The sequence below is a fragment of the Taurulus bubalis genome, assembly GCF_910589615.1.
Source record: "Taurulus bubalis genome assembly, chromosome: 10".
NCBI classification, from domain to species: domain Eukaryota; kingdom Metazoa; phylum Chordata; class Actinopteri; order Perciformes; family Cottidae; genus Taurulus; species Taurulus bubalis.
In genome coordinates, this window is record NC_136598.1 from 13,791,010 (window position 1) to 13,804,985 (window position 13,976).

The 13,976-nt window shown below is 39.4% G+C and overlaps 1 protein-coding gene across 1 annotated transcript; it reads left to right on the forward strand.

Moving 5' to 3' along the window:
• The first annotated feature begins 1,592 nt into the window (after window positions 1–1,592).
• Window positions 1,593–11,658, forward strand: calm3a (calmodulin 3a (phosphorylase kinase, delta)). Its single transcript, XM_079225161.1, has 6 exons — window positions 1,593–1,765; window positions 4,890–4,920; window positions 5,340–5,483; window positions 8,899–9,005; window positions 9,537–9,672; window positions 9,996–11,658. Exons 1-6 carry the CDS (start codon window positions 1,763–1,765, stop codon window positions 10,022–10,024), a joined length of 450 nt encoding a protein of 149 aa, XP_079081287.1. The 5' UTR covers window positions 1,593–1,762; the 3' UTR covers window positions 10,025–11,658.
• Window positions 11,659–13,976: the final 2,318 nt, after the last annotated feature.

Here is a 13,976-nt window from a genome sequence, read left to right on the forward strand (position 1 = left end):
AGAGAAAGAAAAGGCTTGGCCACCTCAATGGTCTTTAAATAATAGAGGAAGTTGCTTATATGTGCTTAAAAAGTTAGGTCAAACTCAATGACGGCATCCTACATATTATATGGTGGGCTGGACACTGCTTTTCACTTTGCTTTGGACTGTCAACTCAAATACATTTTGTGTCATTTCTGAGTTGGATTTAGGAAATATTTGAGATGCAGTTTACAAGGCTGTAAAGTTGGGTGAGATCATCAGGATCGACAACAGTAGATTGGGGGTTCCATGTGCATATCAATTAAAGTTGATACTGTGCTGACCACGAGAGGTCAATCAACTCTTTCTGAATCTAGGACTATGTATTGTTAATTTTGAAAATACAAGTACTAAAATTGTAAGTACTGAACACAAGATGTCTCCTAGTTAACTAAAAAGTATATTCTCTGTGTATGTGACCTGTGGTTTTTAAGTTTCAATGTTACTCTTGTGTTAGTTGCATATTCAATTAGCTTTCAAACTATAGTAGTGATGTTATAATGCTGGCTGATTGTAAAGTTGGAGCACTTCAAGAGCTTGGATAAAACTCACTTGGTTAAATCATCAGTTCAAAATATTAAATTGCGTTGAAAATATGTGGTTCTTTGATGAATAGTCAAAGATGCATAAAAATGACAGGGGAGAAATTGGTTCATTCCTGCAAGAAACATCCACTCACTGAACTTAAAATTCTACAGCGGAAGGAGCTACAGATTGCCCTTGCAAAAAAGAAAATCTGCAGCTTGAATTAGTTTACTTTAAATGTTTATACAAATTGTGGTAGAATTCAGTAATTGTGGTGCCGTGACAGCAACATCAAAACGTTTTTAATTCGTAACTCTTCTGTTAAAACACAACATTATCATTACATTACATTATATTTACATTTTATTGTATTCTATTTGGCTGGCCCTTCTATCCATAATGATCCAAGAACCTGAACTAGAACCTGTGTCCACTCCTGGATGAGGAATGTATGTACGTAGTGGATAATAAATCTGGAGGAGCCAGTCCCAGTAGATCATCCAGGGTCACACCCAGGTTCTTTACAGTCTGAGCCAGAGACCAAACAGGATTCTCAATGGTAATGGTGAGATCATGGACAGGAGACTTGAGATGTGTGAGATTTGTGAAAAGACAGAAATAGTAGAATTGCACTAGAATAGCATTATCCGGTAGGGTAACAGTGAGAATACTCTTGAAATAAATAATTGGAATTGGGATACATAAAGAATAATAAATAAAAAAACCTTTAAAGGGAACAAGGGGCCTCTATTTCTACTATAGTAGACGTTGTTAATCCACACGGTGGTGATGGTATCTTTGCGCACTTTGTTTATATAGAGCAACACTTATTATGTTTGTTGCGCTTTGTTAGATGTCAAATGGACATTCAGTAACGTGTAGTGAACATGTTTTTCACTTAAAACACACGCATATGTTCAGCGTTTGGTATGTTGTGCATGCGTTGAGAGGGAGGACCAAAGATGTAACGTTACAGGCGGAGGGATACAGAGCTGAAACAGAGGCAGAGCCCACCGGTGTCGCTGGATTGAGGTTTCCGGGCCACTCTGGTGCAACACAGGGATACAGCTTCTCCACTTCCGAGACACATACTGTAATAAAGTTAGATTTAATTGAGGTGCTTTATCAGAGTATCCGCCGTCCAAGCAACGTCAGAACTAAACTGTACATTGGTCGTTTTTGTCATCTTCACGAAGCTTGAACCGTCAACGGGACAATGGTGAGTACCGTCTGCTCGCTACGTTAGCTGCAGTCAGATCGGCTTCAAGCACACAGCCGCCGAGTAACGCCAGCTAGTTTAATCCGTTTTGCATGACACCACATCCTCCGCTAACGTTTTATAATTACACAATTTAAAGTCCGTCTGAGCTGACGATATATATCTCGTGTTTCTTGAAGCTAACGAGACTAATGCAGGAACCCATGCGGTGGATGTGTACTTCACGTTAGCAGGGACATATTACCGCTTTCATGGCCGTTCATCGCAGTGTTTGTCACTGGGTTTCTAAATAATGTTAGTTTACTCTGCAAAGGAACAGAGAAAACACTTGTCTTTATTATTATTATTATTATTATTATTATAGTCATCTGCGCCGCATAATGTGACGTTGCACGGCGTGTTGCGGCCTGTCGTCTGCTGTACTAATGTCACATACTAGTGTCACATACTAATGTCATCAACCCTTGAGATGGTTTGTGAATACTGTGCTTTAACCTCCGGGTTTGCATCGTTTTCATCGTTTACTCGGAGTCCAGCTCTCTGAGTGGGCGTGGTGGTGGTGAAGGAGGCGCGCTGTAAAAATAGACCCTCCAGTGTTAACGTGATCTCGAAACACGTCGTAAATCTTCCAAGACGGACATCTAAACTCTCTTGCCACCAACCATTTTGACATCACAAATCGCTGCAACACGGGTTGCACACCAGCAGTGCGCTCTGAAAACAGTGTGACATGCGCAACAAGCGAGGGGGGAAAAGAGGTTGTAATCGCCACCAATAGCGGTTTGCTGCACACCATTTGCAACATTATTTTGTTGTCATTACGTATGGAGATCATGATGGCTATGTTGCAACATTTGGGGGCTATGTCTTCTCGCACCGCCACCATGACAGCATCTCCTCCGTTACGTATTGCGCCACTACGTTGCACCGCATTCTGCTCCTGCTGAGTGATCTTCTTCTCCGCGCCTCCCTTCCCCCCGCATTGAACCAAAGCATGCGTGGTGCAGTAGGCTGGCAGGACCCGCAGTGCACCCTCAAACAAATTGGAATATTCAGGGTGCACTGCGGATATAAATATATATTTATTGTGAAAGAACAGACGTGATGGAAGTTATGGAAACTACAATATCCTATCAAATCACATGCTTGGCTGTATGGTTTAAAAATAAATCACCTGAAGCCTTTGTAGTTTTCTTGACAATGTAAAAGGAAATGTGATCTTGTGTCTACTGATGAGTTGAAAAGCAGCAATACTGTTTTGCTTGGCACTTTTCACAGCAGTCTTAACAATCCTCCAACACTCGACTGTGCCATGGTCTGTCTGATCCAGACACTGCTTGCTTCAGCACCACTGAACTGCTTGGCAGTGGACAGAGTGAATTCTCTGCAGTCTGTCTAGCTCCCCCTTCTCTTTAACCCCCTCCCCAACCAACACGGTGACTCATTGAATTTGACTCGAAGAACACGTGGCGTTGCCACCACGTCGAGCTACAGAAATGTTAGCTTTAATCTCCGTCTTTGAAAAAGCAAGGGCTTGTTTGAAACTAATTTCTTCTTGTGGAGATAAAGCAAATGAACGATGGAAACAAGATTATTTATTTCATGGAATTCAATTTCAACGTTTGATTGTACTCAAATCAAACGTTTGAAATGAGCCCAAAGTCGGTATTATATTATTGTAGGCTTATAGGTTTTATTGTGTGCCACAGTTACGTTATTGTTGTGTCTGATCATGCCAGTTGTTTCCAAGTCATTTGGGAATACTTTACTGACAATACAAAGGACGACACACACAGACACAAAGCAGCAACCACTGTAAGGCAACAGTTAGCACAGGGGTTAGTCTATGTGGATAAAACGAGCCTCGCATCTGTTCAGTAAAAAAGATACAATGCGGTGGTTAGCTATGGTGATATTCAGTGTGCTACATTGGCGACCCTGTTCGTGTCTCACTAATTTTAGCAGGCGTGTGTATTTCGGGCTGTGAAGTATTTATACCCGTCCCTCATCACACTTTCTCAGCCTGAAGTGGGCATGTTGACTGACTTAGACAGGCCCGGTAAGACCGAAGCAGGATGACAGGATGACATATCGGATGAAGTTGAAAAATCAGTTGGGTATATGCAAAAGTAAAACCAATCCTAAGAGCAGCCTGTTTGGATAACATCGTCACATTGATCTTAGCTTGGTGTTAAATAGTAATGATTCTTTTTCATTGATTAAAAAACAAACACTTAATGACTTCTACTAAATCTGGTATTTTATGAAATATCATCTTTCAAAGATGATTTATTATTTATTAAGCACCGTCCAGTTTAAACAATATTTGGCTTTTTTTATTCTCTTGCATGTTCAATTATATTCTTTAGCTCCAGGTCATATACAGTTTCCGGGCACAGCTGTGAGACGATATCGCAGTCTGATTTGAATTGGTTTGTTCAGAGCGCATTTGCATTGGCACCGATCTGTTGATTTAACAGAAAAGTTCGCTCTGCTGCAGTGGCTTCTCGTCAGGCCTATCCAAAGCTTTCATCTCTTTAATCATTGTACTGGAAGATTCAATCCAAAATTAATCTTTTTAGTTTCAAACAATTACCCAATGAAGGCATGAAAGATAAATGTTAAGTCTGTAGTTCTCACAAAGAACAGCAGCTGTGCAATGTTGGGGGGAAAGTAGCAACTTACTCCTGCAGCTATACCCATATTGTTTGAAACAAGTTGATTTGTTTATTTAGGATTTGGCTTCTAATCATGACAGAACATTACATTAAGAAACTAATATTGAACAGCCTCCCGTAACATATCTTGTTCGGGAGCTTTGTGGTTTTCAAGGAAATCTTAGCTAAACTAGACTGGACTACTAGATTGAATGGAAATAATTTTGTGTCGGCAATTTTTACTTGTCTCGTTTCATATCAGTTTTATGTCTACCCTAGCCTAATATAAAATAATCTTACCAAAAAATGTGTCATTTGACTGCTTTTTTAAAACATATTGCATCCGTCTACAGAGCTAAAACATGTTATGATGAAATGCTCATCAAATCATTAACAGGGCTGCCGAACACATTATTTTCATGATTGAATATCAGTGTTTTATCAATGTGTTATTCTTTTGTTAACAGGCTGATCAGCTGACTGAGGAACAGATTGCTGGTGAGGGAATGTTTCATTTGTTTTAGGTTTAGAGCCCTAATCCTTCACTAAACCTGAATAACTAGAGTGTCTTAAGAGATCTAAGTAACCAAAGGTTTGTTAAGATAAGTTTGTGGTTGGCACGGCTACATTTAAAATATGATGGTTTTTGAGCCACAGGATGAAACCTTGCATGAAAAGCTCAGATTTGCACCTAAATGTTAGATATTTTGCAACAGATGCACCAGTGTTTTTACTCAGGCTAGGCAGTAATTTATCATCAGTCCAGCTCCCCACATGTTTAGTTCCTTCCTAGTATTGAATTAGTCATGCACAGACCCTGTTCATGCTTAGCATGTGTTTTCTATTCAGACTGCTTGAAAAACTAAAAGTGAAGGTTCTGTACCCTAATGAATGCTTGTTTTTCTGTAAATGCACAGAGTTCAAGGAGGCGTTCTCGCTGTTCGACAAGGACGGTGATGGTACCATCACTACCAAGGAGCTGGGGACTGTGATGCGCTCCCTGGGACAGAACCCCACTGAGGCTGAGCTGCAGGACATGATCAATGAGGTGGATGCTGACGGTGAGGATGAAAAGCACAAGCGCACAACAACATTACACTTGCTGAAACTTATAATTACCTACGTTTTAGGGGTAATCTTCATGTCAAGTGTTCCTCTAGATTTAAATAAAACTACTGGAAAGTTTCACCTGTATATGCACTGTGGAGGTATTTAGCGTATCAGCGGAAGCACTTAAATTACCATAATTTGTCATCCTTAAAAACTGTGACAATTTCACTGGTGACTGTAATTGTCTGTCAGATTATCCCTATGTTACCTAAATGATATGCCAGAATCGTACTCCTATATTCTTTAAACATTTTATACGCAGATACCGGATGCTGACCTGAGCTAAACATTGTGTCAGTAGTATCAGCAGTGTACATGTATCTAGGGCTGCAACAACGAATCGATAAAATCGATTATCAAAAGAGTTGGCAACGAATTTCATTATCGATTTGTTGTGTCGCGCAATTACTACGGGAGTCAATAAGTCGCGGAAAGAAAAAGCAGAGCAGAGCAACTGGCCGGCCAGGGTGTCTGAGATTGGAGTGTGACGAGGAGAAAAGCTGAGGTTGTGATCTTCGCAAATAAAAGATCTTTGATGTGTCGAGTCTTGGCCAATCAGCGTTAAGATGTCTATAGCGTCTTCATTTCCCTCTAACTTGTTTTTAATGGAAGCTAGTCAGCTTGCTATCACGTTAGCTAACATGTTTGGGTTGTGTATTGTCGCTAAAGTTACTTTATGTTACTTTACAGTTCATTCTTGCTTGGAAAAAAACGTAACTTGACGAAACATGCCGTAACCCCCCGGTCTGGTTCAGTTCACGCTGTCACTCGTTAACTTTAAACCGGCAGTAGAATGAAGCAAATCACATAGTTGGGCTTAGCCAACAACGTGACGTCGTGGTCATAAGAGGCCCAGATATTGATAAGATGATGTGGTCCATTTTTCAGAATTAAATACTATATGGAAGAGGACGCTCTATATGCAGCGCAGCTTGATGCAGAGCTGAGATGAAGTGGTCAAAACAGACGTGAGAGGAGCAGTACAGCTTCCCTCTGTCCCAGTATTTCATACATACTGATAAAGCAAAGTATGCTAAATGCAGCCTCTGCTCCAAGGAGATCAATTACAGTAAAAAGCAGACATGAAAATCCCTCACCTTTCGGCGAAATTCGCCGTTTTGAAACCAAAATAGGTGACCTACGTGAATCGTATAGATCCGAAGAGTTTTTGTTTTTTTGGGGGGGGGGGGGGGGTCAACTGTCCGCCGTTTCTGAGATTGGAGTGGGACACGGAAAAAACTGAGGTCGTGATCATCTTAGCAATAGAAGATCTTTGACGTGTCGAGTCTTGGCCAATCAGCGTTAAGATGTCTACAGCGGCTTCATTTCCCTCCCACCAGTTTAATAATAGAAGCTAGTCAGCTAGCTAACACGTTAGCTAACGTTGTTGGAGAGACGGCGAGTGAGATTACTGGCAGCGGAGAGTCCGTGGGCAGCGTGTGACGTCAGACAGGAGAGCGGCGAGTCAGTTCTACCTACCGACACCTGACTACATATAAGGAGAGGACAATGGAGATGTTATCCAACTTTTATTTTAATAAAAAAACAAAATGAGTTTCCTCCGTAGGGTGGCCGGGCTACTGTTTATATTGAAGGGTTTAAGATCTACGTGTAGGAAAAAGTGTATCCTCTAGTTAATTATAATCTATAGAGTTATGCGGTTATAATCGCTGTCACACAGAGAGAGGTGTGCATGTTCAGGTTTACTGGTGGAAACATTATTCAGTGTTCTAGACTAACAGTGATGTCTCCTCAAAGTAAAGTGGTATAACAGTGTGACATAATATGGTCAAATAAAAAGGCTGGTACATTATACATATTATGGCATATACATATATTATTCATATATTATGAAGTGAAATGTAGTAGTAGCAAAACAATATTCAGTATAATATAGCAGTATTGCATATTGTAAGTATTAAGTCTACAAAATAGATATACACACACTACTGTTCAAAAGTTTGGGGTCATTTAGAAATTTCCTTATTTTTCAAAGAAAAGCACTGTTTTTTTCAATGAAGATAACATTAAATTAATCAGTAATACACTACACATTGTTAATGTGGTAAATGACTATTCTAGGTGGAAACGTCTGGTGTTTAATGAAATATCTACATAGGTGTATAGATGCCCATTTCCAGCAACTATCACTCCAGTGTTCTAATGGTACATTGTTTTTGCTCATTGCATAGAAGACTAATGGAGGATTAGAAAACCCTTGTGCAATTATGTTTGCACAATTTAAAACAGTTATGCTGGTGAGATAAGCTTTACAACTGGCCTTCCTATGCATAGCATCTCATGTGTGGGTTCCATTATACTCTCAAAATGGCCAGAAAAAGAGAACTTTCATGTAAAACTCGCCAGTCTGTTCTTGTTCTTAGAAATGAAGGCTATTCCATGTGAGAAATTCCAAACTTTTGAACGGGTGTGTGTATGTATGTATATGTATATATATATATATATATATATATATATATATATATATATATGTACACTTGGGTATTGACAAAAGAAGAATTAAAACCCATAATGATCATAGTTTGTCAGCTTCTCGGCAAGTGACGCTGTTCGGTACTGACTTGACCGTCACTGCCCCCCGCCCCGCCGGTGTCACCTTTTTCACCCCTCATGAGTTTGCAGGTCTGACTGGAAATGTTAGACCCAGTGACAGGCTGGCATGAAATGGCTTGCATAATACTTAGTAAGGAGGCCATAATAATTTTTGACTGAAGGTTGAAGTTAAGTGGCTGAAGTTAAGTTTCTCCAGCTCTCCCCAGGTTGGCAAAAAAAACATCTCAAAATGCATCAGATTGATGCTTTAAAATATGGAATATTTTAATTTTTCTTATGGGGGAGCATGCCCCGGACGCCCCTAGAGGGGTAATATCCTTCTCACCTTTTTCACCCCTGACCTGTTTTCATGCCTGAAAAAGGGCTCACATTTGGCAGATGTAAAGCATACATGTCTATGTTTTTTGTGTTAGTCCATTTTTATTTAATTTTTTTAATTAACAGCTAGGGATGTTCAAGGAGCAACCTGCACTTTCGGAAATGTTTTGCACTGTCAGTTCTGTTTTGGAATAAAGGGTTGAAAATTAATGGGGGTTTTTTATATCCAATTAATCGATTATTAAAATAATCGTTAGTTGCAGCCCTTCATGTATCAGTTGGGCTCTACTCTAGATGGAATAACATTTGTTCTTAATGCGACTTTGTTCTGTTTTGGAAGTCCATTAAAATATAGAGTATTTTCTTTATGTTTTTTGCCATTAACGTGTTAAGTCTTTTTGGATTGATATGTTCAGTTTTTGTGTGACCACAATCACTCATCTTTGACCTCATTCTGTTTGTATGGCTGTGTAGGAAATGGTACAATTGACTTTCCTGAGTTCCTGACCATGATGGCCAGGAAGATGAAAGACACAGACAGTGAGGAGGAGATCAGAGAAGCCTTCAGAGTCTTTGACAAGGTACAGGAAGACTGAATAGACCGCACATATTAACTAGCACCACTCAACAAAATGAGTTGTTTTTTTTGCCGCAGTTTTTTATATCCATTGTCCGTATCCTTGTTGGGTCAAGAAAGGACAAACGTGTTCAATAAAGTCAAGTATGTTTAGAGAGAGATTTGTGCATGATATTGAGCCGTCACACAAGGTCACTGTTATGTTTTCTGTTGACCAGCACTTTAATCCAGTCAAAGGCTTTTCATTGGTGCCTCTGCTCGATCAACGATAATCTTTAGCATGCTAACATGCAAATGTTTAACATTTAGCTCTAAATACAGGTGAGCCTAAAGAAGTACAGTTCACATAAGTGTAGTTAGTGAAGAATAGTGAAAAACTCTTTTACTGATAAGACTGTGGAGGTAGTCAAGTTATACTGACCTAGAACATCATAGTAGGACACTGGAACTTTCAACAGCGGTATTCAGTTTTTCGCTGCTATGTGAAATGATGAATAGAAACAATAACAATAGTTCTTCTGTTGGCCATTGGCAGGACGGTAACGGCTACATCAGTGCAGCAGAGTTGCGGCATGTCATGACCAACCTGGGGGAGAAGCTCACTGATGAGGAGGTGGACGAGATGATCCGCGAGGCTGACATTGATGGCGATGGTCAGGTCAACTATGAGGGTGAGATGTTCTTCATGGTTATTTTCTTCCTGAAAAGGTGTCGTATCTTTTTCCTTAGTTTGGTAAATTATATTATTAACACAAATTACAATCCTGCGACTGCTTGTGATTCTTCTCTTTGCCACTTGATTTATGTTCACTAAAACATAATCTTTGTGTTTTTACTAAAATCTTATTGGAATGAGGAACACATTTATTTTAGTTTCTAGAATTCCAGTTGCAACATTACCTTTTATAAAAGGCGTTTGCATAATTTTAACAATTTCTTTTACCAAAGTTTTACTTTTAGCATCTGTCATTAAAGCATTGTTTTCTGTTCACAGAGTTTGTCCAGATGATGACTGCCAAGTGAAGAGAACACTGAAACTTCTCTCAACGTTGCTCGTCCTCCTGAGATCACTGTTTTTAAGAACCACAAAAAAAGAACAATTATCAGGTAATAAACCAACTTCCCCCCCAAATCACTCTAGAGTTAAACAATTTGCGCTTAAGTTTATCCAAATACTTCAAAGGTATCTGTTTTAGAAAACACCAACAGAATAATCCCTATAGAAGTTAATGGACCAAGCTTTTAGAGGGCCAAGGCCCTGTACTTCAGACCATGTTTCTGCTGAGTCACCCAGCTCCTGATTAATTTAGAGGAAAGAGCAACACTGAAAAGGCAGAAGGATTGGAGTCCATGTCTCAGTTCGTATAGAGAAGGTGGCTATTTAATTCTTTCCAATATTTAACAAAGAACTCTAAATACTGAACTGAGTACTCTTCTTGCATGCACCCTTTCTGTGGCGGCCTCTTGTCACAACAAGGAGGCTCTGATCAGAAGTAGTGGTCAGACTGTGTACACACTGGAGGTATATACATTACTATATAGCTATATATCTGTAAAATTTGTGTCACTATTGGTTATTGCAAGAGCGAATAGTTGCGGTGTAGCGTGTTCGCTGGTGCTCAGTTGCAGTCCTATACCTTGAAGAGTTCAGAGAAGAGCGAGAGGCTGAGAAGTGCTAACGGTGTTCTCCTCTTGGGGGTGATATGTCATCTGGTTTTGAGTCGTGGGCTTTACAGCGTGCCTGCAGCACTGATTGGAGACACTAGTATCTGATATTGCTTCAGGGGGATTATTGTGAAAACAACACTTGCACTGGACTGCAGTTAATATATTTGTTCTGCAATGTTCAGATATCCTGTTGATACAATATTGATGTAATGCTTTATAAATGTGTTCTCAAATATTAATGTATTCATGACAAACTTTGGTCACCAAATATATATATATATATATATATATTAGTGTATCGTAAAATTGTTGTAGTAAATGACATGTTTTCCCTTTGGTTTTGAAATGTGCCATAATACTCTAAAACGCCTCAACCTTCTTGCAAGACTCGTAATTCATTAGAATATAAAGCATCAACTTAATAAAATGGCATATAAAAGTACATGCAGTTGAACATATTTGCACTTTGGTATAAACCATGTGGATATTAAAAAGGTTTTGTTGTACAAGAAGAAAAATAAACCAAATGTCACTGTTGCTGTAACAACTCAAATGTTACACTCATTTCTTGTCCGTGTTGGTGTCTGATCTTCGATTAGTCCAGTGATTCAAACTTCAATCTGCTTGCTGTTTAACTGAACAAAATGCATATTCACAAAAACTGTTTGGTGGGGGTGACGTGTTTAATTTGGGCCGTTCGAGTGGGACTTCTAGATGGCGATGAAATGGGGTTGTAGCAAACAATTCAGCTTTAGAAGTGAGATTGCTTAGGGTTATGAACAGTTGGCTAAATGTAAGAAGCTGGTTAACTGAGGTATATTCTGATACCCTCAGAGCATGAAAGTTAAATACTACTCGGCTTGAGGCATTTAAATTGGTCAACCTTTGATCCGGATGTCTGGAAGTAAATTGACTGTTAACTTCTGAAGGTATATTAAAAAATGTAAAAAGATGTGATATATTTTACATGAATCAATAAACTGAGCTTTACTTCACCTGCATTTCTAACATGAATCCATATATGATACACATCCTGTTTCAATTGGTTTTAAGGCAATGGCGTTCATAATGACCCTCTTCAGGAGACGTGTCCTAACATGTCCTTTCCCTAAGAAACACTAATCCCATCCAGCCAGTCTCAGATTGGGTCAGGGTGAGTCACTCTAGTTCTTAACTGGAGAACTATCTCAGGCTCAGGCTATATTTAGTGCTACTGCAGCCTGTGATAATCCAGGTGAGCTGGAGTCATGACCTTTCACCCACACAAATGCAAACGAGGAACCCTCGCCTTCCAGCTGACGGGCAGCACCGACAGCCAATGGAATGAGGTGTTATCTGGGCCAGGTAAATGTGATTGGATGTGCATTCGCATGCTAATTGTTTGGTTAAGTAGATAAGAAAAATGAATTATGAAACTAGAGCACACTCAGCAGGACATAGAGCATCACAGGCACATGCAGGTGTGATTACTCCCCCGACTCGTGTAATGGCAGGTTGGACTGCTCACTGACGTTGCTCGCACTGTGCTGTATGATAATATAACAGAACAGAAGATATCATTTAAATGTTATGCTTGTTTTATCAGAACGACTTTAATAAACCATACATATAGGGATCTTTCAGTATTCACTAATATTTGGTTGTTATAGTGGACATATTTGGGTACCTGATATATTTTACAGTACGCTTCAAAATCTACAGCATTATCTCCATTCATGAAGAGCAACTGAATCCATTTACTCAGGTACTGTAATTAAATACCGCTTCAGGTATTCATACTTTATGATTATTTCAAGTTTGTGCTACTTTATACTATTTCAGAGGGATATATCTGACTTTTAACTCCACTACAATTTGATATAGTTCTACATGTATACGTACATACATTACTTTACAATTTTATGTAATATTATAGATTAAACTATGTAGTTAATTATTTCTACCACTGCTGGCCATAAATTATGTTTTTACCAAGTCTTTGATCCGCATGCTGGTATCTCTAATTAGATGCATTAAATGAGTAAAGGTTAATTTAGTCAAGTTCTAGACATCACACACACTGTGGCCCATAAACATTAAATGAATCCACAAACATGATATGGTAGCAAAGGCTTTGACCATAACTTCAACACTTGGTGGTGGTGTTTCAACAGCTTCTAACTATTGCCAGTGTCTTATTTGGGACACTGTGAGGCTGTGTAAGGAAAGAGAAAAGACACTAAAACTAAAAACAGCTGCATTTTCAATTAATAAATTCTGCTTGTTTTAAGCCAGCTAGTTCTTCTTAAAAACAGAAATATGAAGTATGTGTGTGTGTGTGTGTGTGTGTGTGTGTGTGTGTGTGTGTGTGCGCGTGCATGCTGCGTGTGTGTGTGCGTGCATGCTGCGTGTGTGCATGCGTGCAAGAGTGTGTGTGTGTGTGTGTGTGTGCATGACATGTATTGTAAGGAATAATGTGTTTACTCGGGTGCACCACACCCACTATCCATAACTGTGTACACGTGTAACCTAACCGCCCCTTAGCGTAAGATACCTTTTCATCCTCATTGTCTACCTGGGTTAGGTGGTTGTGGAGTATTATGTCAACTTTGATTTGCTGATATGTTGCCATTTCAGGAATAACATGTTTGAACAGTTCAAATATATTAAACAATATTTCCCCTTCCAAAAACACTTACAACAGAATATCCTCATCGTCTCACGTGTGCTGTTTTGACATGGTTCACTCTCATGTGTTTCTTGCCACCCTTTCTCACTTTGCATGTTACCGAACCAACATTGTTATCACGTGTGCTTTTTCCTGCACACTACATGTGTCATATCACTTTAAGGTCAAATTATATCCCACAACAAGCAAGAGTTAATCACCCACATCGGATGAAACAAACATACTTTAGATAAGGTGTATGTTGTTAAGTTGTGTATGTTTTATTTCACTGATTCAGTGCTTGTTCTTAGACACAGACACAGCGTCCCTGGTTAAATTTGATCTCCTCTCACATCTCCAGGTGGTTTATCTGCCGAGCATGTTACAAACACCATCAACAAAACTGCGCTGTCTGAAGGATGGGGTGGAAAATATAAAAAGGTCACTAGCATGCAAAAATGATAAGATAAGGCATTTCAACATGTTTTCTCCACTAGAAGGGTGTCCAAGAGGCCACTTCATAATGATTTATCATCCAAGAGGGAAATGGGATGGGGCACCAGTGACCACATACACTGCACTATATTTCCTTTGTGTAGGTGTTGCCTATGAGATAAAGACAGTATGTCAGTATGTGCCAGATGTGAAAACCAACATATC

Coding starts and splice junctions, on each gene's coding strand:
- calm3a (XM_079225161.1), top strand. Junction 4,921..5,339: donor GACTGAGGAACAGATTGCTG/GTGAGGGAATGT, acceptor GTAAATGCACAG/AGTTCAAGGAGGCGTTCTCG. Junction 9,673..9,995: donor TGGTCAGGTCAACTATGAGG/GTGAGATGTTCT, acceptor TTCTGTTCACAG/AGTTTGTCCAGATGATGACT.